Raw genomic sequence first — 23,572 nt, 5'->3', positions numbered from 1 at the left:
TCCCCAAGGAGGTTCTCCCCAGAGCGGGTGTTCCCCGCCATGGCCGTCAATTGGGTTGCATGTTGAGGTGTATATCGATGTTAAGTTAGCTTTATCGTGCCGTTTTTCCAAGTCCGCTTCTAATAACAAAACTAATGATAACAGCATAATATTAATGTTATTACAAAACAATATTAATACCATTAATGTCCCACTTCCCAAAAGTGTTCTTCCTCCTTGAACAAGCGTCGACTCAACGTTTATAAATAGCTTTTCATGACGTTTTCGTGGGAGCAACGGCCCAACGGCCTCCACCAGAAGTAAAAATAATATAAACCACAAACACATATGATTAGCTTTTTAAACAGTCGCTAATGCTGTTTATAACTCTAAATAAAGAAATTTGGAGGAATACTGACATCCTTGAGGAAAGTTTTACTCACAGAACTGAGCGAAGATCTACGGTACTCTATATACCCCACAAAGGTTGGGTTAATAACATGACCCTGCCGCTAACGTGGTGTTTTTCGAAGCGAACTTTTGAAACTCGCTCCTGCTGTTTAACATGAAAATTAAAGGGAAGAAGCCCGGGTTGTGCCCATTTTCCAAGCAGCTAGCTAGCGCTTGCCAAGCCAGCCATTCCTTAACGGTTTTGAATGGAGTGCTTGCTCGAATGTTTAAACCACTTGGCGATCTCTCCACAAGAAACTTGGTAAATGAACACACACCCAATGTTCTTGAGAACCGACCATAGATCGTCTGTAATCTATATACCCCAAAGAGGAATGACCCTTCCTGCCGCTCACGTGGTGTGCGGGTGTACTGGTCATACTAAAATACGCCATTTGGTGTCTGTCTGTCTGATGAATTTTTGACGCCAATACATTCTGTCGTTACTTATCCAATCTCAACTAAACTTGACAGGATGACCAAGGGTTACATCATGAAGTTTGTAGCGCATTCATTTGCCCCCCCCCCCCTCCCCAAAGGGATTTTCTCCCCCGAGCAGGTTTTCCCCACCATTGCCATCAATGGGTTGTGTGTTGAGGTGTATATCCATGTTAAATAAGCTTTCTCATGGCGTTTTTCCAAGGCCACTTCGAATAACAAAACTAACAATAACAGCATAATATTAATGTTATCATAAACCAATATTAATACCAATAATATCCCACCTCCCCAAGGTGTTTTTCCTCCTTGAACAAACATCGAGTCAAAGTTTATAAATAGCTTATCATGGCGTTTCCCGTTTCCGTGGGAGCAATGGCCCAACGGCCTCTACCGGAAGTAAAAATATTATAAACCACAAACACGTATGATTTGATTTTTTGACAATCGCTAATGCTTTTTATAACACTAAATAAAGAAATTTGTAGGGATCCCGACATTGGTAAGGTAAGTATTACTTACAGAACTGAGCGAATATCTACTGTGCTCTATATACCCCACAAGAGTTGGGTTAATAACAAGGCCCTTCCTGGCGCTAACATGGCGTTTTTCATGGCGGCGTTTTGAAACTCGCTCCTGCTGTTTAACACGAAACTGAAAGGGAGGAAGCCTGGGTTGTGCTCATTTGCCAAGCAGCTAGCTAGCGCTTGCCAAGCCAGACGTTCCTTAACCGTTTTGATTGGAGTGCTTGCTCGAATGCTTAAACCACTTGGCGATCTCTCCACAAGAAACTTGGTAAATGAACACACACCCAATGTTCTTGAGACCCGACCATAGATCGACTGTAATCTATATACCTCAAAGAGGAATGACCCTTCCTGTCCCTCCCATAGTGTGCGGGTGTACCAGTATAGCAAAATCGCCATTACTCCAAACGAATGGCTTCCCTTTGCTTCATATGCAACTACAAAATGTTTTATATCTTGCAAATCCAAACGCACTTTTTCATCATGCTGTCGACCAATCATGGCCCATGAAAAGTAATGGATTGGGTCACAATCCAATTTCTTTCACAGAATAGATAAATGGACACTCAGGTTGGGCGAGAAAGGCAGGAGGTTGTTTGTATGCAGATCTTATGGACAGACGCACGCACGCCCACATACACATGGAGGGGGGAGGCGGGAGGGTGTGAGAGGAGTGTAAAAAGGACAATAATTGGTATGCATCAGAAAAAAGATGAAGGGGGGGGGGGGGGAGATGGTGGAAGTAAGGGGCAAAAAACAGATTAGGAAATGGGAGTTAAAGGAAGAAAAAGGGATTCGGGGCACAAAGTCATTTCTGTAAACTAGATACATGACAATAATAAAAATCCAACATGTAAAGGTAATGCCCAACCGATCACAATATAATTAACTACATTCCTTGTCAAGCAACAGCCATTTTAAAGTTTCACTTTTCCCCTCAACTCTTAGACAGACATGTCCTCCATATAGGGGTTGTGCCGGGTGGCTCCAACGACATTACAACTGATTTCACATTATCAAAGTAAACAAGTTCATTCATGCACACAAAAATGCAATAATCTGATGAGAAAAATTGGAAGGACAGGCACATGGAGAGAGCAAGACTAGAAACTCAGGGTCACGTTTAATTCATGTTATCATTATGTTCCATCATCTTATCGCTACCTTGCGTCGACTTAAAAATATTCCTGATTTTTAAAATATACCAATTTCGACATTCCGATTTGCTATACAGCTGGCTCTGCTGTCGAGGCTGATTTTTTTACTAAAATCCCAGTACTAATCTACCATCCATTGCTGCTCGCTAAACGCTACAAAGATGACAGCGCATCTCACAAGCAGCATGACAAATCCCATCCCACAGTCAGCTTATCTACAGGCAGAGGGCCAGCACACACCCAAGCATGTGACCCCTCAGCGGCTGCTATGGCAGCTGCTTCTGAGAGAACCACCCACTATCGTCGAATTCCCACAGAGCCTTGCAGCCGAGGCTCAACCACGGAGATTATTTTGTCAGGGTTGAAGCCAGGCAGCCCTGTGGGCATTGTGAAGGCCCGGGAAAAGTAGGGGGAAGATTCAGTTTGCAGGGGATATTCAGCAAATAGACGTTTCATCCCTGGTATCTGTCAAACTGCAATCCCAGATCTTAATGGCTTTAAAAACGTATAAATCAATTTCAGTAAAGGATCTATGTTAGATGTAACGAGGTACAAATTATACAACTGACTGGTGGAAATGGACAAGCCCTATGGTACTGTCTATTCTCTATTGCATCAGCTTTTACCTTGGACCAGCTTTGTATTGCTGTCAATTGTCAAGGCCTTTCACCGTGTTGCCCTGCAGTTTCTTTGTAAGGCACGTGGCGTTCATTGGGAGGCCACAAGAGCAGAGCGCAAGCCGCGCAGCATTGTTAGTGGCAGGAAGGCCCTGTGGGCAGCCCATGGAGGGCGTGCACTCACAATGGCAGAGGAGAGCTCGACGCGTAACCTCGGCCCATTCCCACGCTGGACAGGAAAAAACATCTTGTGTACATAGAGCAGGACAGTACGCAGATCACCGCCATCATAATTTATAAAGAAAGCTCAGCGAACCTTACATAGTTACCCAATTAAAGAATCAATTAGGTGTGTTCTGTTATTTTGTGCTTTGTCAAAACTCCTAAGCCACTTATGTATCGAGTAAAAGCCTCAAAACCAACTAATCGAAACTACCTTCAATGAAATCAATGCAAGGTGCAGCTCACTCAAAACAAAAAGGTAACTTTCCAAAAATGTCAACAAGAAAGACCAATCAGAGATTGCAGTCCCTCGCCAGGACGTGTTTGTATTTTGTATGGTGTTTACGTTGTTTATTGATGACAGATTTATGTTCAATAAAATATGGCTGCTGAACCATGTGACCGATGAGGTCATCAATTGAATTCTTCCATACAATTTTTGTGTACACCATGCACAAAAAATTTCAAACTGATCGGATCAATCGTTCTACTTGTCTAATTATGACATCATAGTGAAGGCACCGATGATATCATGAATACATGCTGTTCCCCAAGAGGTGCGGTTTCGGAGATATAGAGGTGCAAGGTATTTCCGTTTTTCCAAGATGGCGCCCTACCACGTCACCTATGACATCATAATTATCATTAAAAACTGTTTAAAAACTTGTATGATAGGAGGAGGCGCTGGTGTGGAGAAAATTTCATGGCAATCAGACCAACGGTTACAGAGAAAAGCATACTCGCGTTCTGTGCGGACAAACAGACAAACGGACCCAAATGCAATACCCTCTCCTCTGGCAAGAGTAATTAAGTATTTGGGTGAAAATGAGCAAAGAAATATGGGAGCCATAAAAGAGGCAGGACACAGGTCAAAACAGGTAAATGATGCAGCCAAGGAAAAATAATGACAAATAAATGGAAATAAATAAATTTACTTGAATCATTGCTCATTTGATAATAGAATGACATCCTGAACCAAGCGAAGAGCTCTTGGCGTGACAAGCAGGATTAAGTTTGCACATGGATTATTTGTGACGGCTTCACCTGAATACTCGACCATAGTTTGAGTGGATCTTGTAGATGCCGTACAGCCGATCAGCTAATCTCTGCGAATATAGCATGGTTGGGAGTGGGGGGTGAGGGTGGCAGAGGGGGGGCAGAGTTGGAGAAGAGAAAACCAGGATAATCACACAACTCCACTTAACTCGAGGCAACAATTGGTCTACAACCCTGCCCAACAATGGTAAAAGATGGGAGCTCACACAATGATTATTCTTCAATAATGCAAAACCACCACTTTCACTTTTACTTCAACAGAGTATTGAATGACAACAACACTGAACCTGTTATTACATCTGTAATGGAGTGTTTATTTGGTGAACACCAATCTTTCTACACCAAGTTCGAGAACAATCACAATTAGATTCAAGATTCACATGCATTGTACTTGTGGTTTTCAAAGAGTTTACATTTTATTTCCGATTTATCATTGCAGGCTCATTAGGAATCTCAACATACACAACCAGACAGGCAGACAGAGAAAATTCTCACTCGTCTGTGCAATCGGGACAAATTCAGAGCCAAGGTACTGCTAAACTGCAGGTTCATTTTCCGATTGAGGTTACGATTCGTGTTCAGAATATAACATTTAATTGATACCACATTGTTCCGCAATCATAAACCGACGTTTGTGGACAGACAGACAAACAGACGTGAACCAATTTCTTAACCCTGCTTTTTGCTTCATGTGCACGGGGTAATAAAGCAACTTTTTCATGTTCAAGAAACGTGCATCATGAATTGACATACATTTTAGATATAGCTAACAATTTATTGCAGGTTGTTAAAGATCTACTGCAATAGAAATTCAAAAATAAATAAATAAATAAATAAATAAACTCACCATCTGAATCTTCAGAATTTGAGATATGATGGCATGCAGTTCATCACAGTAACGTTTCAGCTCCACAAAGCGCCTGTCCCACAACGGCACAACTATTTCAGTTGCATGTTTCATGTAACCTCAAAACAAAATTTCTCAAACTTGAACTTGGCTAGTGCACTAAAAAAAACAAAAAACATTTATATTAACCGCACACTTTCATTTCATGTAAAATAAAATTAAAATGATGTGACCAGCATCCACAACACTGAAACATTAAAAGTGCATACTGGCAAGCCATGGCTATTCGCTTCACATTCTTCAAATATGGCTTTCATGTACTCGATCATAATCATCATGCACCATGCTCGATACAGCGGCGAAGAGAGCCGAAGCACTTTCCTGGCTAGAGTTACAATCCTGGATGGGTCACCACTCTGACGCAGGATACACAAACGAGTGTGCAAGAATTTGGAATTTGTTCAGGGTGCCGGCGTAGCTCGCCGACTCTTCACGAAGGACACTTTGGGATCTTTAACATCCACCAACTAACGTCGGTGATGGGATTCCCACTTAACGTCCATTCGAGGGATGGCGCACACATCGATGAATCACCCTGCCTCTGAAACACCGGGATTCGAACGCAGGCTAGATGGTACAGGAGGGAGTGTATGTATCTCTAGGCTATCCCGCCAGCCCCTTAATGTACACTCTCATCGACCTTAATACTAAAATGCACACGAAAATAAATAAACATTAAGTGTAGGTAAAATTTTAAAGCAAAAACTAAGGAAAAGATACAAAAGCAGGAAATGTTGGAGGGGAGGGTAGGGAATGGAAGAGGCAGGGGTTTCAAGCAGACAGAGGGGGAAAAAAAGGAGAATCTCAGGAGAGCGAAAAGCAGTATGCAACAAGAGGCGTGAGGTTTTAGTTAACATTCATGTGGACGGGAATGCCAAAATCCACTCTGGATACAACAGGCACCTCCTGGCAGCCTCAACACTATAAGGGCATCTGTTCCCTTGTTATCCCTTACATTTATTTCTTCCACATGCCTCAACACCTTAAATTTCCCGCATTCTTTCATAGCAGCATTTCCTGGCTGGTTCAGTCTGCACTGCTAGTTAGTGGAGATGCTAATGACAACCTTTTGGCCAAACTCACAAAACTCAAATGAGTCAGTCTGCAAAAGTTGAGGCAATTGTAAAAGTGTCAAGAGCAGGTGGATCAAAAAAACCGCAACAACAAAAAAATGAGCAGCTGCAGTAGCATTATTAAATAAAAGTACTGTTACGTTTGTGGGGGATAGGTAAAAATATCCCATAGGAAAGGTAGGATTGTATAATTATAGCATGGACAGTGGACGTGTCGGAGAAATCTCGATGTACTTAAGTAGGGAGACTGTAACTTAAGATTGTTTATGTGTACACCACACAGGGGGTGGTGCTGTGCTAATTAGTGAGGGATCAAGGTTAGTTTTCCTCGGTATGTGATTTCCCCTAACATTTTACATTTACCACGGCCGGCTACAATAAAACCTCCATTTAATGACAACAACCGCCGACAGAACCCGAGCAGAGCCGATAGGCAAGTAAGCCCCGCCCACATGAACACTTGCGGCAAAAGGCCACGCCCCCAGAGTGGTACAATGGGCGTGGAAGAAAGAGCCGGTAGGCCACCCTCCTGAAGGTCGTGATTGGCCGAGAGGGCCAGGGGTGACATCAGAGCGAGAAGCTTCGGGAGCGGGGAGTGCGCTTTTCTGCTGGGGGGAGAAGGCTGGAAATTCTGGTACGCTTTTGAGGGAGAGAGTTTTACTGGACCATCGTGAGGAGGTTTTGACTGTTGGCTTACAGGAGAACTTGGAGAGCGAACAAGACGCTGGCCATTGTGACAAAGATGTGGAGAAGTGTGAGGGCTGGCTTCACAACTCACCTCACATTTGTGGCGCCGTCAAGCACGATGCCGTCGTGCCTCCTGGCAGCGACGTGTTCCCATCAGAGGGACATCGAGCTCTGAGCCTCGTCCCCAGATGCCAAACTCGCAGAGGAACTCGAAAGGCCAGAGCTAAGTGCCAGCACTTAAAAGGAAGCATTTTATTTTTTATTATCAGTCCCCTTGTCTGTTTTTGAGTCCGTATGTGGAGGTACCTCAGTTAGGAATTAGTTTAACTCGGCATTCTTGCTGAGTTAGGAACTCAGCATTTTATTTCTTGGTTAATTTTCATTAAATTATTATTATTGAATTTTCTTTGTCGTGTTTACTCGTTTGTGCTTTCAGAATGAACCCGTGTGCTCTGTTCAGATAAATGCTTTGCATTCCTTCATTCCGCGCGCGTCAAAAATACCGCCATTTTTCGGACTGCCGCCTCAGGAGTAAAACTGTCTCGGCTATCCATCATCCAGCGGTCTTAATCGCTGGTGACGCGACAGTACTATATCTAGGTTTAAGGCAGTGAAATGACAGAGTGGAAGGCCAAATATCTGACAAAAACGTGTCGAGGAACAGGTGAACGCAGCATATTCTCTTCCACCGAGAACCACTGCATCTTACTATAATTCACCAAACGTCCGTCCGTCCGTTCGAAGGTACCGCAAAAACAGCTGAACCGATCGCAATGATATTTTGGGTGGGTATTCCTGGGACCCCTGGGAGTAAAATAGGCTATATTGTTTTTCCAAGTTTTCCAATTTCCCAATTTTTCCAAACACGATGGAATAATATTTACCGATATGAACAGTGATGTGGCTTTTGTTAAAATTCTACAAATACTGTTTATTCTACGTACCAGGAGAGAGTAGATCGACTCCTGACGAACTCTTCCTTTATAAACGTGCGGCTCCGAAGTAACATGGCAGCGTGTGCAAAGCGACTGAGAAATAGGTGTAGCAGCCGCTTCCGTGTTACAGATTTGGCGCGCACTCTCCACATATAAACGTGCGACTGAGAAAGACGTGTAGCGGCCGCTTCCGTTTTGCAGAATTCAATCTTTTTTCAAAATGGGCGCCATGTACTGTTTAGATTTTGATGATTTGCGTGTGATATGATTCAATGGATGTTTATATGAATCATTTAAAATAAAAAAAGCCTTCTATTTCTGATATTTTTCCTTTTCATTTGGGCCTCCCAATTGAAGCCCCACCCATAGGGCGGGTACCGTTGCTAGTTTCTAAAATGCAACACCCACTTGATGATCATTTGAGGTCTCGATCTCAAAAAATGTTTGATAACCAAATCCACATTCCTAATACTCGCTCGTGTCATGCTTGCTAACTGTATCCATTGAAACAACAGTATAGAATACCTACTGCAGAGGACAGGGTGGTGACATCATCCACAAGCCAGCAAGTTTGCGGTATCCCTGAATAAAATCGTTCTCTTAGATGTCGAATTTCAAAAGGTATTCTTTTGAAATTCAAACAAAATCTCTGAATTTGGCCGATGCACTTGCAAATGCGAAATAAATGCTGCCATATTTGAAAGTTAAAAGGTAATTTTGAAGTGGTAAAGGTTTGATGTCAGAAGCCATGTTCATAATTACAACTCCCAAAACTATTTTGTATGCTGAAAGCAGAGAAGGATGCAAAATTCAACAAAGATTGGCACTATGAACCGCACAAAGAATAAGCTGCTAACAAAACAAAGCTGGATTTCCACAACAAAATATATTTACTCACAGGCGTACCAAGGCCGAAGGGTATGAGCAAGTTGGCATGAGAAAGCCATTATCCTACTATTAATTTGCAATTGGTCACTGGGTTTGACACAAATACAAATTTTTATTACGAATGCTAGGCATCAAAAAGCTACATAAATCGAACAAACTTTAAAATGGAGCACTTTGTCGCCATTGGAGCATTAAAATTGCATCAGATGTGGCAATAAATGTGAATTGTTGTTCCCAGCTTGCTGGCTCGATGACAGAAGACGCCATTTGCATTTTGCAGCCCCTCCGCAAACCCTGTGTATCTTATCAATAAAACTCATTGTGTGTGTGTGTGTACGTGTGTGTACGTGTGTGTACGTGTGTGTACGTGTGTGTACGTGTATACAACACCAAAACTACAACACCAAAGCACCCAAACTACAAACGACCATGGCTAATGATGATATCACTAAATTATAAATTATATTGTGGCAGCTTGTGTGTGGCCTCGGCACCACCCATTCCCACCCCTCCCAACGGCAAACCAGAGTCCACCACAGTCTTCACCTCGCACCTCCGAGCCCAAAATCGCGAGACTTGAGAACCACACTGTCCCATCGCGATCCCTCCCCTCTGCAGGTGAGCTCCTTATCCAGCTTCATTCCCATCGGAGTTAAACGTTTAACCCCTCCCTCCCCACCCCCAATTCCATCATTTTGTGTTCCCCTGTCAAGTACTTTGACAAGAGTCCTTTGTGTCCAGATCCTGATGGAGTGATGCAGTACGCTATCTCCAGGTTGTTTGTATTCAGGTGGAAGGGCTCTGTAGCTTGAGTTTGACCCCTGTTTGCTGCCCCCCCAGGATTGTGCAGTGTGGAATCCAATGGTTGTTGGTCTGGTCCAGCCACAACTCCCTCCTTGCCTTCCAGGCTCAGCTGCTGCTACCACCCACCCACCCCGGCAGTTTTCCTGCACCCCTCTGGCCCGCCAGCTCTGCTGCCCCCCACCCTGGCGGTTCTGTCCCCCTCAGTTTTCCCCTGCACCCCCAGTCCCAGTGGATCTCCTGCCCCCCTTCAGTTTTTCCTGGCCCTCCACCCACATCCCCTTGGCCCACCGGCTCTCCTACCGCCCCCACGGCAGGGGTTCTCCTACCACCCCCGGCCTCCACGGCAGGGGCTCTCCTACCACCCCCCCCCCCCCACACTAGTGATACTCCTGCCCTGCCGACTCTCCTGCCCTCCCCTACAACCCCCCCTCCCCTCCCGACCTGCTAACTCTCCTGCCCCCACCACCCAAGTATTTATCCTGCCCGACCAGCATGCCGGCCCTCCTGCCCACCCCTTCCCATTCGCCCCCCCCACCCCCCACCCCGAGCAATGCTGGGTACCCTGCTAGTATACAATAAATATGGCCCCAAGCAACCCAGCTTCCATAACATTGGGAAATGGTCACCAAGATAGTAGATGGTCCCACCAATTTTGGCAAATGCATCCTCATCAATATGGTGTACTTCCCTCATTCATCTGAGAGAATCTTAATAGACTTTAACCCTGACCACTCTCTGGCCAAGGTCCATCCCCAGATTGGTCCTTGGAAATGTGTGCTCAGTCAGCACAAGGTATAACGCAGACAAACAGAAGAACTGGGGCTTAAATGTGTCTGAAAGATTTTTTTACAAAGAAAAAAAAAGCCAACTACAATTCTTCAATATAATTGCATAATTTCCATAGAAAACAAGACATATCCCTCCTACCAACCCCCAACGCCACTGCCACTGCCACCATTGACGATGTGGAGAACTTTGGAGATCAAGAAGTTGCTATACAATAAAACAGGGTCCGACCAGCACAACGTCCAACTGTGAAATGTGACCTTCACCTTCCCTCAACAATAGTCAGCCACTTGTGGCCACAGCATTCTGCAGCCCAAAGGACAGCCAAGGGGACCCCCCCAATCGACCCAAATTTCAGCTGGGAAATTCCCGGCACTGTTGCTATTAAAGAAAGCAAAAAAGCTTGCGGTGTTGTGCATCTATTACAAAGCCAAGCCTTGGTGTCATTATCACACGTTTAATCCCAAGGCAATGGGGTCAGTAGTGCTTGCAGCAGCCAGCAGAGGGTAGTTAAACATGTCCTGCTCATCATGTTATTCAAACTGCCAAAACACAACCCAGAGCAAACAATGAAACATCTTGGGTTGACACGAGTATGTGATAGTTGTTGAACTAACACGCACACGCACACACGCGCACACCTTGTCAGGCCTGGGTGCATCAATTTACTTTACCTCCTAAATTGGCTTTTTGGGGAATATCCAAGAATGGCCATCAACCATCTAAAGCATTTCAACAACTCATTAAGTGGGTGAGTTATCACAACTCACCGTGTCTACAAACACCCCTTTTTGCTTTCAGCAGACCCTTCAACCCACCTCCCCTCCCTCATCTTATCCTATCTGCGTCAAAATGGCTCTGTGCCACACAAATCATACCCTCACACCAAAATAATAAACAACAATCATCACACACAACATAGGAATCTCAAAGCTACAATCGCCCCCCCAAAAAAAGAGAGCATATAGGTCTAAAATACGAACATGATGGAGTTTGATGTACAAATTATTGACACCTGGGCAGCTGTTTAAGCATCAAACGTCACTTTGGCGGGCAGAGGGCCCGAAGAAGTCAGAGCCTGGTCCAGGATCAAGGCCGGTGCCTTGCAGCGAGTGTGTTGAGAACGGACCACAGAGAAACATTGCCGTGCACTTACTTGTCTGGGCTTTTCACACGGAACGTAGCACTTAAGGACTTCAGGAGGGAATCTGCCTACAAAAAATAGAAGAAAAGAAAATAAATACACAACATTTTAACGTCAAAATGTGGAAAAAAAAGCAAACTGTATGCTGGAACCAATTTTTCATTTGTTTTTTTAAAAAACGTTTACCAATGTAATCATGCACAGCTTGAGAATGTTTGCACACAGGAACTTCAAAGAAAAGTCCCAGAATGTGGTTTATATTTTGCACACGTGCACAAAGTGTCCCTTAAAGGCAATGAGCCAACAGGGCCCAAACGGTGTTTACTTTGGCTCTTCTTTCCAGCTCGCTTTTTAAGCCACGGCTCACGGCGGAGACAATGGCCAACCTATCTGATGGCTCCAAAGCATACACTCTGCTATTATCAGCCGGTAAAGCCGCTCTACACGCCAATGGCCAAATTTGGCAGATTCCCGTGGCACGACTAAGAAAGTGGAATGTTGGCGGGGCAGGCCACCCCTGCTCAGCCGAGGCAGGTCTCTATCAGTCGTTTCTCAGTAACGAGCAAATACAACAACACATATACCAAGGATATTCCTGTACTGTCTAGACATGGCAGAGATCCTTGTCTCCACACCTCCAACTACACCAGATTATTCTCAAGAGCTCAAATTCAGGAAAATCTTTACACTTTGACTGGCAGATGCATGCAATTTAACATGAAGAAATGCAAGGTGCTGGGGATGGGTAAGAATAATGAAAATAGGGATTACATGATGAAAAGGGGAGAATTGGAGCATGTGACAGAAGAAGGATCAAGGGGTGATCATATACGCAGAGGATAACCAGACAGCACAGTGCCGAGCGGCCGTACATAGAGCCAATAGGTTTTCAGGTTGTATTCGTCGAGGGATAAATCTATATAATAATGGCGTAAGGACTCGACTTTGTTATCCCTTTTACGCCGCACCCAGTGACCCGATGCCCACGGCACTAATGGATTTACGATCTACGAACCGCACTCTTTGTTTATCACGTACAGCCATACTCGAAAAATCTGAATTAGCCGACGTTGGGGCCCAAAAGCATCCGATTAACTGCCGATACGACGCCATCTTACGACGCCATCGTATTGGCGTCTGCTGGGTGAAGGCGAAGCAAGCCGCCTGCCGATTGGACAGGCGAAGGCGAAAGCAAGCCGTCCACCGAGTGGACAATCCAGAGCATGCATTTGTGCCGGTGTCGGCGATCGTTGTTCATATACGCACTCTTCATTCTCATCTTTCTTCCTAACTCTTACTCGGACAAGCAAATCCCCTATGCCATCCATAATGGTACACTATCCATACACCACATCCTCCCTTCCGTGGATGTTCCACGGGTTTCGGCTAGTTATAAATAAACACAGTACATGAATTTATTAAGGCCTCAAACAGGAATATTGTGATCACCATATCTGAGGAAGAACATAGCAGCCATAGAGAGGGTTTAGCATAGAGCAACCAAGTCGATCCCAGGCCGAGGTCGACTTAGCTATGAGGAGCATCTGAAGGAGACAAGACTGCTTACATTAGAAAGGAGGCTATGATGATGTGATCCGATAGATATGTTCAGGAAAACACAATGTCATTCCTCAAATGAATTTGTAGACATAATAAAAGTGCACTAAGTGTTTTTCAGCAGAAAGGCCAGTAACAAGACCTGGGGTTATGAGTTAGAATGGTATGGATATTTTCCTCAGAGTAGTTACCGCATGGAATAGCCTCCTTCAAAAAGTAGCGGCATCAGAAATAGTACACACGGTTAAATTTGAGTTAGATAGTTATATAGAAGCAATGGGGATAGAGGGGTACATGCACATGAGCATGAATCACAGGTAGCTGAGGTATGATTGGGTGATTGTGTATGTGTGTCACGATTATGTCTGTGCGAGAGCCTCTTCAAAAGGTGAATGTGCTGACTGTTTGTTCAATCCTCACCCTATAACCATATTATTCCCCCCATGCCCTAAAAGGATAAAAATAAATGCATTTTATAATATCAAATCTTTATTACATCTTATTATAATGGAGCAAACGTCGACCTCATCGAAACTCAAAAATTAACATGTGGCAGAAATAGCGCCACCTTTGGTGATAGCCGGTATTACAGAAAATGCCTTTATTTATTTGGAGTAAGATATGTTGTAATCGATACATTTTTCAAAAATGACAAAAATTGTAAAGTGCATTTCCAAGAACATACGGCAGCAATTGCCCACTTAAGGTGGACCGAGAAGGGTACTCCAGCCCATAGTTGTCCGCTAATACAAATAAAACACCATAGTGATGTCTGTACTTGCCCCACAGTTGTCATATATCCACTCCTGCACTCCCCAAGCATGCAAAACCTTTGCAAATGCGGAGCACCGTGTCTATTCAAAAAGTATTTCTAATTGATATATACACAAAGAATTAAGTTAAGCACCCCTACACAACGAATTAAGGTAAGCACCCCCTAATATATATTCTTTGTGTATATGTATACATTGGCATATATTCTAAGGTATGTGAGATCAAATAATGATTGGTATGACATTAGCAATTATCCATTGATGAAATGGAGTGATCAAAGTGAAAAAAAGTGATTGGTTGAGTCAGTGATCCGATCACGTGGGTCCTACACACGTTATTGACGCAAAGATCGCTAGAGGTCTTCTCAGAACAATGACTGTACGTTAGAAAACATAAACGTCATCCACACTGTCCGTGATGGACCTATAGCTCCATACTTAAATTGAGGTGAAAATATGCCTAAAATTCCCAAAAAATTTCACCTTAAATTATTCAGAATAAAATATTGAAAACGGCACGATTGTTATGTTTTTATGTGACCATAATATCACTTCTCCAGAAAATATAGCAATATCATGGGTATATTACACTGTTTTGACGACAACAAACTTGTAATGTGCGAGGTTGTAAAAAAACGGGGGGGGGGGGGTGCTTAACTTAATTCTTTGTGTATACATGGATTAAGAGATGCATGCAGCTCTCTCTCTTATTTACTGTTGGAAGTCGGCGATTGTCACAAAACTTCATCAAACGGCCATTTATCAGACACAAAACCACAAATCATGGGTCCATCTCAATATCTTCATGGTGTTACTTTCCATCATCATATCTCTATTTAGATGCTCACTTTTGGCACACACACACACACACACACACACACACACACACACACACACACACACACACACACACACACACACACACACACACACACTATTTAAAGCAATTGGTGAGGCCTTTATTTGTAAACCCTTTTCTTTTTCATTTTTTTCAAATTATCATTTGATGCTTGATGCGATAATTTTTACGGTGCGCTCACCAAACGAGCCACTACTTGAGAAGAATGGGATGGTGGAATGGAAAGATAAGAGGACACATCCAGAAGGAAATTGACTGCACCATTCCAACAATGCTTAAGTGGTTCAAAAGCCGAAACAAACACTCACTTTGGCTTGAAATTCCGTGTTGTTCACGGTCTCCTTCCAGCCATTTTCCTGCCCCGGGAGAAAATAAATACAAGAAATACCATATATATTTACCAAGAAACATATGTGCTTGTTCACAACTTTCCGTCCAAAACCACTACACCAAGAACGTTTGACCACAGGACGCCTATCTATGCTATGGTCATAACAGCAGTAAACCACAGAAACACGAGGTCATGACCTACATAGTGCCACCTCAGTCCAGCCAAATTTATATGGCCCATTGAACGTGTTGCTTCACGAGGATTACTGGAGAATTCATTGCCGAATTTAAGCACAGAAGAATCCTCACACTCAACGTTTGTGTGTGGTTATTACATCGACCCCCAGCAGCAACACGCAAGGCCCACAGGAAAATTTCATACACAAAATGGTGGGAATCAAGAATCAGCACAGCTGCATTCCGACTTCCCTTCCCTCGTCTGCCCATGACCACCCCTTCCACGCAAACATCCCGCTCAGCAGCTGCTCACATCACCGTAACAAAAAAGCCAGCTGAGCGTACTGAACTAGAGAGATGGAGAAGGACAAAGACCGAGTGTGAGAGATTATGTATACACCGAAACACTTGGATTTTTCAAAACATTGTCCAAACCTGTGACAGGAAGGATAATACAATGGGGTCCTGCGACAGTTGGAGATGCTCAATGACACGCAAAAGAAAGGTCTCCAGACCAACACGGCGCCTTTCTACAAAGTCAGGGTCCATGTTATCCGCGGAGAGCTTGTGCCAAACAAACTCTGCCTGTGGAAGCAAAAACACACAACAAAAGATGACAATTCAAAACACTGGAACTCAAGACAAAAATCTGTGTTATCAGTAACAAACAATGGGCACATCTCATCACAATTAAAGAAAGTCAGGAGACCACCTGACAAGACTTGATCAATGCAGTTCCTGGATCAAGCCAAAATAATTATAAAAAAAAAATTAAATAAAAGAAGAGAACTCAGGAGACGACGATGGTTCATGAGCGTGCGGTATTCAATGACAAAGGACGGACTATAACCGAAACAGGCCCGGACAGGCCAGGCCCGGAAATGTCAAAACGAAGGTTACTGACCTTGAAATGAGATAGAAAATAATGTATAATCAGTTATGAGGTTAGTTAGCTACACAATACTGAAAATTCGGTGAAAAATGAAAAAAAAAAAAAAAAAAAAAATGAAAAATCGAGCTCCGTGGGGCTAGACACATGACATTGGCCTAACCAAATATCGAAACCCCTGTCAGATTCCACCAAACCCCTTGGAGAAGATGTAGCTTGAAATCGATTACCCCCTAAAAAGACATCTTTTTCGGGTGTGGCTCCGCCCACAATGGGCGCAATACGCCCACTCTAGGCAGGACACAACTAGATCATGATATGAACCTCCCACCCAAGTTTCATCAAGATCGGATGATATCGGGTAGTTATGCTGCGGACAGACACACACACAGACAGACGCACACACATGACGAATATAGTGGTCACTTGATGACTCGTGAACCAACAATGAGGTCAAGGGTAAGGGGCTGTAGTATTCTGTCATACTGAGTATTGAAACTACCCAATGAGCTTTGAGCTGGGTTTCAACGAATAGGAGTGGGCGATCGAAGAGAGTGGAGAGGAGCATGCGGTTGATTAAAGTGATTGCCGTTTACAACGAGAGGGCCTGTCGGGTTTTCATCGAGCACACTCAGCTGTGTTCGTACATGTTGTGAGTGCTAGTGTAACTCTCTCACACCACTACAGGGGTCATTTATTAATTAAAATATGTACCTGGGAAAGAAAGGTGGGGGAACTATAGTGAGAAAAGTTTGAGAAAGGAAAGAGAAAGCATGACAATAGAGAGGAAAGGTGGGGGAACGATAGTGAGAAAAGTTTGAGAAAGGAAAGAGAAAGCATGACAATAGAGAGGAAAGGCGGAAGAAGAATGTGGGAGGAGTGGAGTAAGCGGAAACAAGGTTTGGAGAAGATTGGAGTAAAAGGAGAGGGAAATGGAGGTGAGGGTGAGGAGCAGGGTTCAAAATTGCCCTCATGCTTGCATATGAAGTAAATAACTAATCACCAACTATTAAATATTATCAAAAGTTTGCTGTTATTATGGCTGGGTAGATCAACATTGCATTCTCAAAACCGTTTTCACCATGATTTGCACCTGTGCTTGTGGTCAGGTTTCATACCTGCAGTTTCTGGCTTCAAAATGCAATCAAAACTGGAGATCACTCCAGGCAATACTGTAACAAGCAAGCTGGGTTTCCTTGAAGTTAACATCCCATGAAAAGCAAATAATTTCATACACAAACTTATGGGAATGCTATTTGTCTTTTCTTCTGCTCAAATTCATTTTTAATAGTATGAAATAAGTAAACTATACCATGTTTACACAAGTGGATAAGAGCGAAAGACTATGGTTACCCACTGGAGAATGGCAAATCTCAACTGCGCTCTCTCATGCTTGAGGAATATCCCATTGCGAAATCGAGTATTATCTCAGCTGCAAGCTGTGAGCATGTGTCTGGAGCACAAACAAGCTGATGGTGCCGATAACAAGCGTGGTCAAACTACCCCGATAAATTACGATCAGATTTTGACGGTACCGTTACATCATGGTTGCAGGTGCACGCAGTGGGCAAACTAGGGGGCATGGATGGAGTGCCTGTCGGAGAAATGGGTTGGTGCTCAAGGACAGGGAGCATGGAGAAAGATAAATAAATAAATAAATAGGATTCTGCATATAGCCTGGTGCTTTGAGTAGTGCTCACATATTACTAAGAGCAAAGTATACATTTCTGTGCTGTTTAATTAGTCCAACAGTTTTTTTTGGTAACTTGAGCTTACCCAATACCACTTCCATGAGCTTTTGACATATTGCAAAACAAAAGTAATCAAATAAAAGCCATTTCAATACATATAGGGCTGGTTTGTGAGTTCGTTCGTTCTGTAGAACGTAAGCTGGCTCACCCTTTTTTCAGGAAGTGGGGGAATGACCACATGTGGATGAGTGACCAGAAGATAGTTGCGAAGAACTTCAAATTCGCTGTAGCGCCTCCAAACAGAAGTGGGGTCTCGAACCCCATCTGCAAACCTGGTTTGAGAGAACAGTCTTATTGGATCTACAATGCACAAAGTTTAAAACAATGCACCTTGATGTCATCAAATTGGGTGATGACATCATTCAAGCAATCAATTTATTATACAAGGCCATCATTTAGATGCAAAATCTCAAAGCGCTTTAAAAATATGAAAAGAGTGAAAACCATAATAGATAAGGTTTCACTATTTTTAAGAGGCAGAGAGTTCCAAAATTTATGAGAATAACCAAAGAATACTCATTCACACGAAGTCTTAACCCTTGTGTGAAGAGATTTGAATTGCGCGACAGTGCTTTGCTGCAAGGATGCAAGTGTTATTACGTCAGAACCTGGGTTTGAATCCCAACCCACCTATAAAGGGTCGTCCCCGGTGTTTCAATGCGTGTGCCGCCGCTCGGATGGACGTTAATCTGGCATCCCATCTGACAGCATTATTGGTGGATCTTTAAGATCCCATGGTGTCCTTCATGAATAGTATGCGGGTTATCACCGGTACCATGAAAAACTAGAACAATGCGACTGTTGCCAATATGCCTCCGCATAATCCCACAACGGGTAGACGCCATCGTTCACTGTCCCAAAAATCAACAAGTTTGATATAAATCCCTTCAGCTGTTCTCAAGTATCACATTTTTAGCAGACATGACAGGTTTCACATCGATCGGTGAAGCAGTTTCAGAGAAGAGGTTTTTAAAATATGGCTGCCAAACCACATGCCATACGACCTTAAAAATGTACATGATGCATATGTATGGGTAGGGGATCACGTTTGTGAAGTTTTGTGTTGATCGGATAAGGTTAGTTTTTCTATCCAAGATGGCTGCCAAACCACGTGACCTATGACATCAATTTCAAACTATATGCAACAGTGGTGGTAGAAGATATTTGTAAAATTTTACATTGATAGGGTGAGCGGTTTCAGAGATATAATTATTTAATATTTTTGAAAAATATAATTATTTATTTAATATTTTAATATCTGCCAAACCATGTGACCTATGATGTCATGAATTTAATATTTCAATTCAAATGGGTCATAGATCATGTGCATGCAATTTCAGATTTTTAGGATAAGGAATTCGATTAAAACATTTTGGGCTGGTATACCACTTTACCTATGATGTCATCATTATCATGCTTTTGTTCCCCATTGGGAGTACTTGATAATGTGCCAAGTTTCAAATTTTTCCATTCAGCGGTTTCTGAGAAATAATTTTTAATCATTTGCTTTTAATCCAAGATGGCTGCCATACCACATGACCGATGACATCACAATGATCATAAACACATTCTGCATGGGTGGCACTCCCACCCTGAAAGTTTCGTCTCAATCGGACATATGGTTGCTGAGAAAAACAAGGTCGAGCCTGGAAGGACGGACGGACAACCCGAAAACTTAATGCCTCCGGCGACGAATTCAAAATTCCTGCCCTATCCTTAGTGGAACGTCAGGCCTGGCCACCTGGTTCGTGAAAGATATAGGCCATGCTTCCCTTAGCAAATCCCACATGGAGAGGAATAATTGTGGCAGAAAGCGAAAGGGAAAAAGACAAAAAGTTGAGAAGGAGAGAAAAAAGAAATTATCCACCAATGTTGATTTGGGTAATGCCATGCATGATGGGGAAAACAGAGAAAGAGTTTTGCAATGTGCAGAATATAGGAAAGAGTTGGGTCAATAGTGACACCTGGATTTGAAACTGCGCAGAAGCAGAGCCCAGACGTGGCGATTGCCAAGTTGCACCACATGCAGATGAAACTTTTTCAAGAATGGATGAGGGGTCAAGGACCAGCATGTCAGTATTACCATCAATTCGTTTCAGAAAGATCATGGCCAACCACATACAGTCACGTGAAAAAGTAAGTACACCCCATGTAAAGTTTTGACTTTTCAACATATTTCAACATACAGCTATTTGATCTTCATTTCAACAATATTGATAGATAAAGGTGATATAATATAACAAATATCATGAAACATTTACATTTTGTCGTCCATTGTATAATTTAAATAAACGTAAATGCAAATTTCGCATGTGGAAAAAGTAAGTACACCCCGACATTTATCACTACTTCAAATACCTAAAATTAGAATCAGGTGCCCCAGCTCAGGTGCAAATGATAAGAACATCGTTAGCGAGGATCTTGGAGGAACCTGTCTTATATAAACCTCAGACATTTAGTTTGCTTTGCTCTTTGTTGTTGAAGTGTGCGGCGTCACCATGCCTAGATCAAATTTTTTTTTTTTTTTTTGTATACATAATCGAGGCTCGTGAAAGAGCTAACATTTATCACACAAACAAATCAAACAGACAAACAAACAAAGTGTATAAAAAGGGGAGCGGTAGACAAGATGGGGAGAGAAGGGGAAGCACATAAACACAACATTTGTGAGGGACATCGGGAATGTGTGGGAGGGAGAGGGCTTGAGGGGAGGCGGCGTGGGAAGGGGGGGGGGGGGGGTGGGAGAAGTATAAATACAAGGACACCGAGTGTCGAATGAAATACAGAAATATCGAATTTTTTTTTTTTTTTTTTTTGTACACACTAGAGGCTCGTGTAAGAGCTAGCACATTGAACATGAAAACATGCACAGACATAAAATATGCAATGAAGGGAGCAGGAGACAACATGGGGAGAGGGGGAAGCACACAAGTACAACATTTGAGAGCAGGGACATTGGGAGATCTGTGGGAGGTAGAGGGTTTGGGGCGAGGGAAGGGGGGTGAGGGTGGGAGAGGTATAAAACACATGGACACTGCTATGACTTCCATGAGAGAAGTCGGGATTTCAGAAAAGTGGATCTGGGGTGAATTAACAGGGGTAGAAAAGATCAAGGTTTTGGATGGGGGAAGATAAGAGATGGTGGTGAACAGCTGTTTTAAAGACCTGGAGGGATGAGTGGGATTGAAGAGAGTGAGGGAGTTTGTCCCAGAGGCAGGAGAAAAGAGGAATGAGAGTGAAGGCGAGCAGAGAGTCTTGATTTTGGCAGTTTGACCAGAAGAGGGTTGCAGGCAGATCTTGTGTGACCTGAAGGAGTACTTGGGGGACAGAGCACAGACAGGGCTAGGCCAGGGCCAGGGGCTAGGCCAGAGAGGAGTCGGTAGAAGACAGAACGACCACCAACCTGCTTGCGGTGAGTGAGTGAAAGGCCCTCACAATCAGCTTCATCGCGGGAGATTCCAATGATTCTGAAAGCTTTTGTTTCAACAGCATGAAGCTGAGCTAGGTCTGAGGCAGGAGCACCAGCCCAGAGGGGAGAGCAGTGTTTAATTCAGTTGCGGATGAAAGCCTTGTATGTGGTGAGGAGCTCAGGTGTGCCAAGGAAGGACTTTGCATGACGAAGAATGCCCAGTCGGCGACTGGCTTTGGAGGCCAGCTTGGAAATGTGTTTTTCCCATGAAACATCATGGCAGATTGTGAGACCCAAGAGATTGGGTGACAGAACTTCTTGGAGAGGATTGTTGAGAAAGTAGATGGGAGGGTTATCCAGACGGTCTTTTCGAAGAGACATAGTGAGAGTGTGGGATTTGTCAGGATTGAAAGACATGTTCCACTTGTTTGACCAGTCTGATTTTGACAACGTCTGCAGAGAGTGAGGAGGCTGCGGACTGCTGATCTGAGGGATGAGGTATGGAGCAGCAGAGAGTAGTCATCAGCAAAGAGATAGAGAGGATTTTCCAGAGAGTTTGACATATCATTGATGACATATCAGAAAAAGCACAGGGCCCAGAACACTGCCTTGGGGAACTCCAGCCTGAACAGGAAGGGGAGATGAGAGAAATCCATTCAGAGCCACACGTTGACTACGACCAGAGTGGAAGTCCACAAGCCATGCGTGGAGATTTCCATGGATACCATAGGAGGAGAGTTTGGTGAGCAGAGATGGGTGCCAGACCGTATCGAAGGTACATGATTTATCAAGGAACAAACAACAACAACAACAACTTTAAAGCCATTTTCCCTGCCAGAGCGGGGGTTAGCCTTGCGGTCCCCATGACAATCTCTTCCATTTTGCCAGATTTTCGGCATCTCCCCTTGTTAACCCCCTTGCCCACATTTCTTCTTCCACCATATTTAGCCAAGTCTTTCTCGGTCTTCCCCGTCCTCTACTTCCTTCTACATTCATTTCCATCACTCTTCTCAACCAGGGAAGGAGTATGGATGGTTTTGACGGAGTTCATGGGGGTTACGGATATGGTGTGACAAATGGAGAAGGTGAAAGGATTTTGCAGTTTGCTGATGGAGCTGATTTGTTGATTTGTAATACTCAGTTCCAGAAAGAGGATAATAAGCTTGTTACATACACGTCAGGTGGGTCGACGACAACCGTTGACTACCTGATGGTGCGTAGGCGAGATAGGGGGCACCTCCGGGACACAAAGGTGGTCCCGGGAGAGGAGGCTGTTTCACAGCACCACTTGGTTGTCTGCGACATAAGGGTGAAAGGTGCGAGGAGAGCTCGGCGGGTGAAGTACCAACCGAGAATGAAGGTGTGGAGGTTGAAAGAGGTGACAGTAAGGGAGGCATTAAAAGAGAGGCTGAGTAGGGTCGAGGATGATGTGGTTGAGCTTGAAAGTGGTTGGATGTCAATGAAAGCTATTCTGTTGGGAGCCGTTGGTGAGGTATGTGGATGGACAAAAGGACCACCAAGGCACTCGGAAACATGGTGGTGGGATGATGAAGTTGGAAAAAGGATTGACGAGAAGAGGAAGAAGTTCAAGGAGTGGCAGAAGGCGAAGGGTACGGGAGCAGAAACAACAGAGCATGAAAGTTATAAGGCAGCTAAGAAGGCTGCAAAGAAAGAGGTAGCAAAGGCGCAGGAGGCATGTAGGAAAAGGTTTGGAGAACGCTTGGATTCGGAAGAGGGTCAGAAAGCAGTATTCAGGATTGCAAAGCAGATAGCGAAAGAGGTGTGATGTGATCGGGGTGAGTTGCTTGAAGGATGAAGTGGGACAAATCGTTGTCGACCCAGATGGAATTAAAGGAAGATGGAAAAGATATATGGAAATGCTGTTGAATACAGAGAATGAATGGGATGGCAACATAGAGAGTAACCCAGTTTTAGGACCGGCAGAGAACATAACTGAGAAGGAAGTTGAGGAAGCGATAAAAGCAATTAAGGGTAGAAAAGCGGGAGGGCCGGCGGGAGTTGTGGGAGATATGTTGAAGGCAGCAGGAAGTTGGGGTGTGAAGAAAATGACAGAGATCTGTCATCTGGTGGTGAAAGAAGGCCGCATTCCAGTGGATTGGGAACTGAGTACACTCATCCCTCTATACAAGGGGAAAG

The 23,572-nt window shown here is 43.8% G+C and overlaps 2 protein-coding genes across 3 annotated transcripts in view; one reads left to right on the top strand and one right to left on the bottom strand.

The window, feature by feature from the left end:
* FAXDC2 (fatty acid hydroxylase domain containing 2) overlaps positions 1-23,572 on the top strand; it is an 881,086-nt gene that overhangs the window by 591,433 nt on the left and 266,081 nt on the right. The window lies entirely within an intron of this gene.
* LOC137437506 (sorting nexin-4) overlaps positions 1-23,572 on the bottom strand; it is a 76,955-nt gene that overhangs the window by 44,497 nt on the left and 8,886 nt on the right. The window contains exons 2-7 of the mRNA XM_078771097.1: positions 18,155-18,306; positions 15,802-15,951; positions 15,168-15,215; positions 11,683-11,738; positions 5,294-5,366; positions 4,435-4,496 (exon numbers count right to left, since the gene is read on the bottom strand). Coding sequence (XP_078627223.1) covers positions 4,435-4,496; positions 5,294-5,366; positions 11,683-11,738; positions 15,168-15,215; positions 15,802-15,951; positions 18,155-18,306 — 541 coding nt within the window. The remainder of the gene's footprint in view (positions 1-4,434; positions 4,497-5,293; positions 5,367-11,682; positions 11,739-15,167; positions 15,216-15,801; positions 15,952-18,154; positions 18,307-23,572) is intronic.

This window comes from Myxine glutinosa, chromosome 1, assembly GCF_964187855.1.
Source record: "Myxine glutinosa chromosome 1, kmMyxGlut1.1, whole genome shotgun sequence".
Classification (NCBI taxonomy): Eukaryota; Metazoa; Chordata; class Myxini; order Myxiniformes; family Myxinidae; genus Myxine; species Myxine glutinosa.
This window is presented reverse-complemented; position numbering and strand designations above follow the sequence as displayed.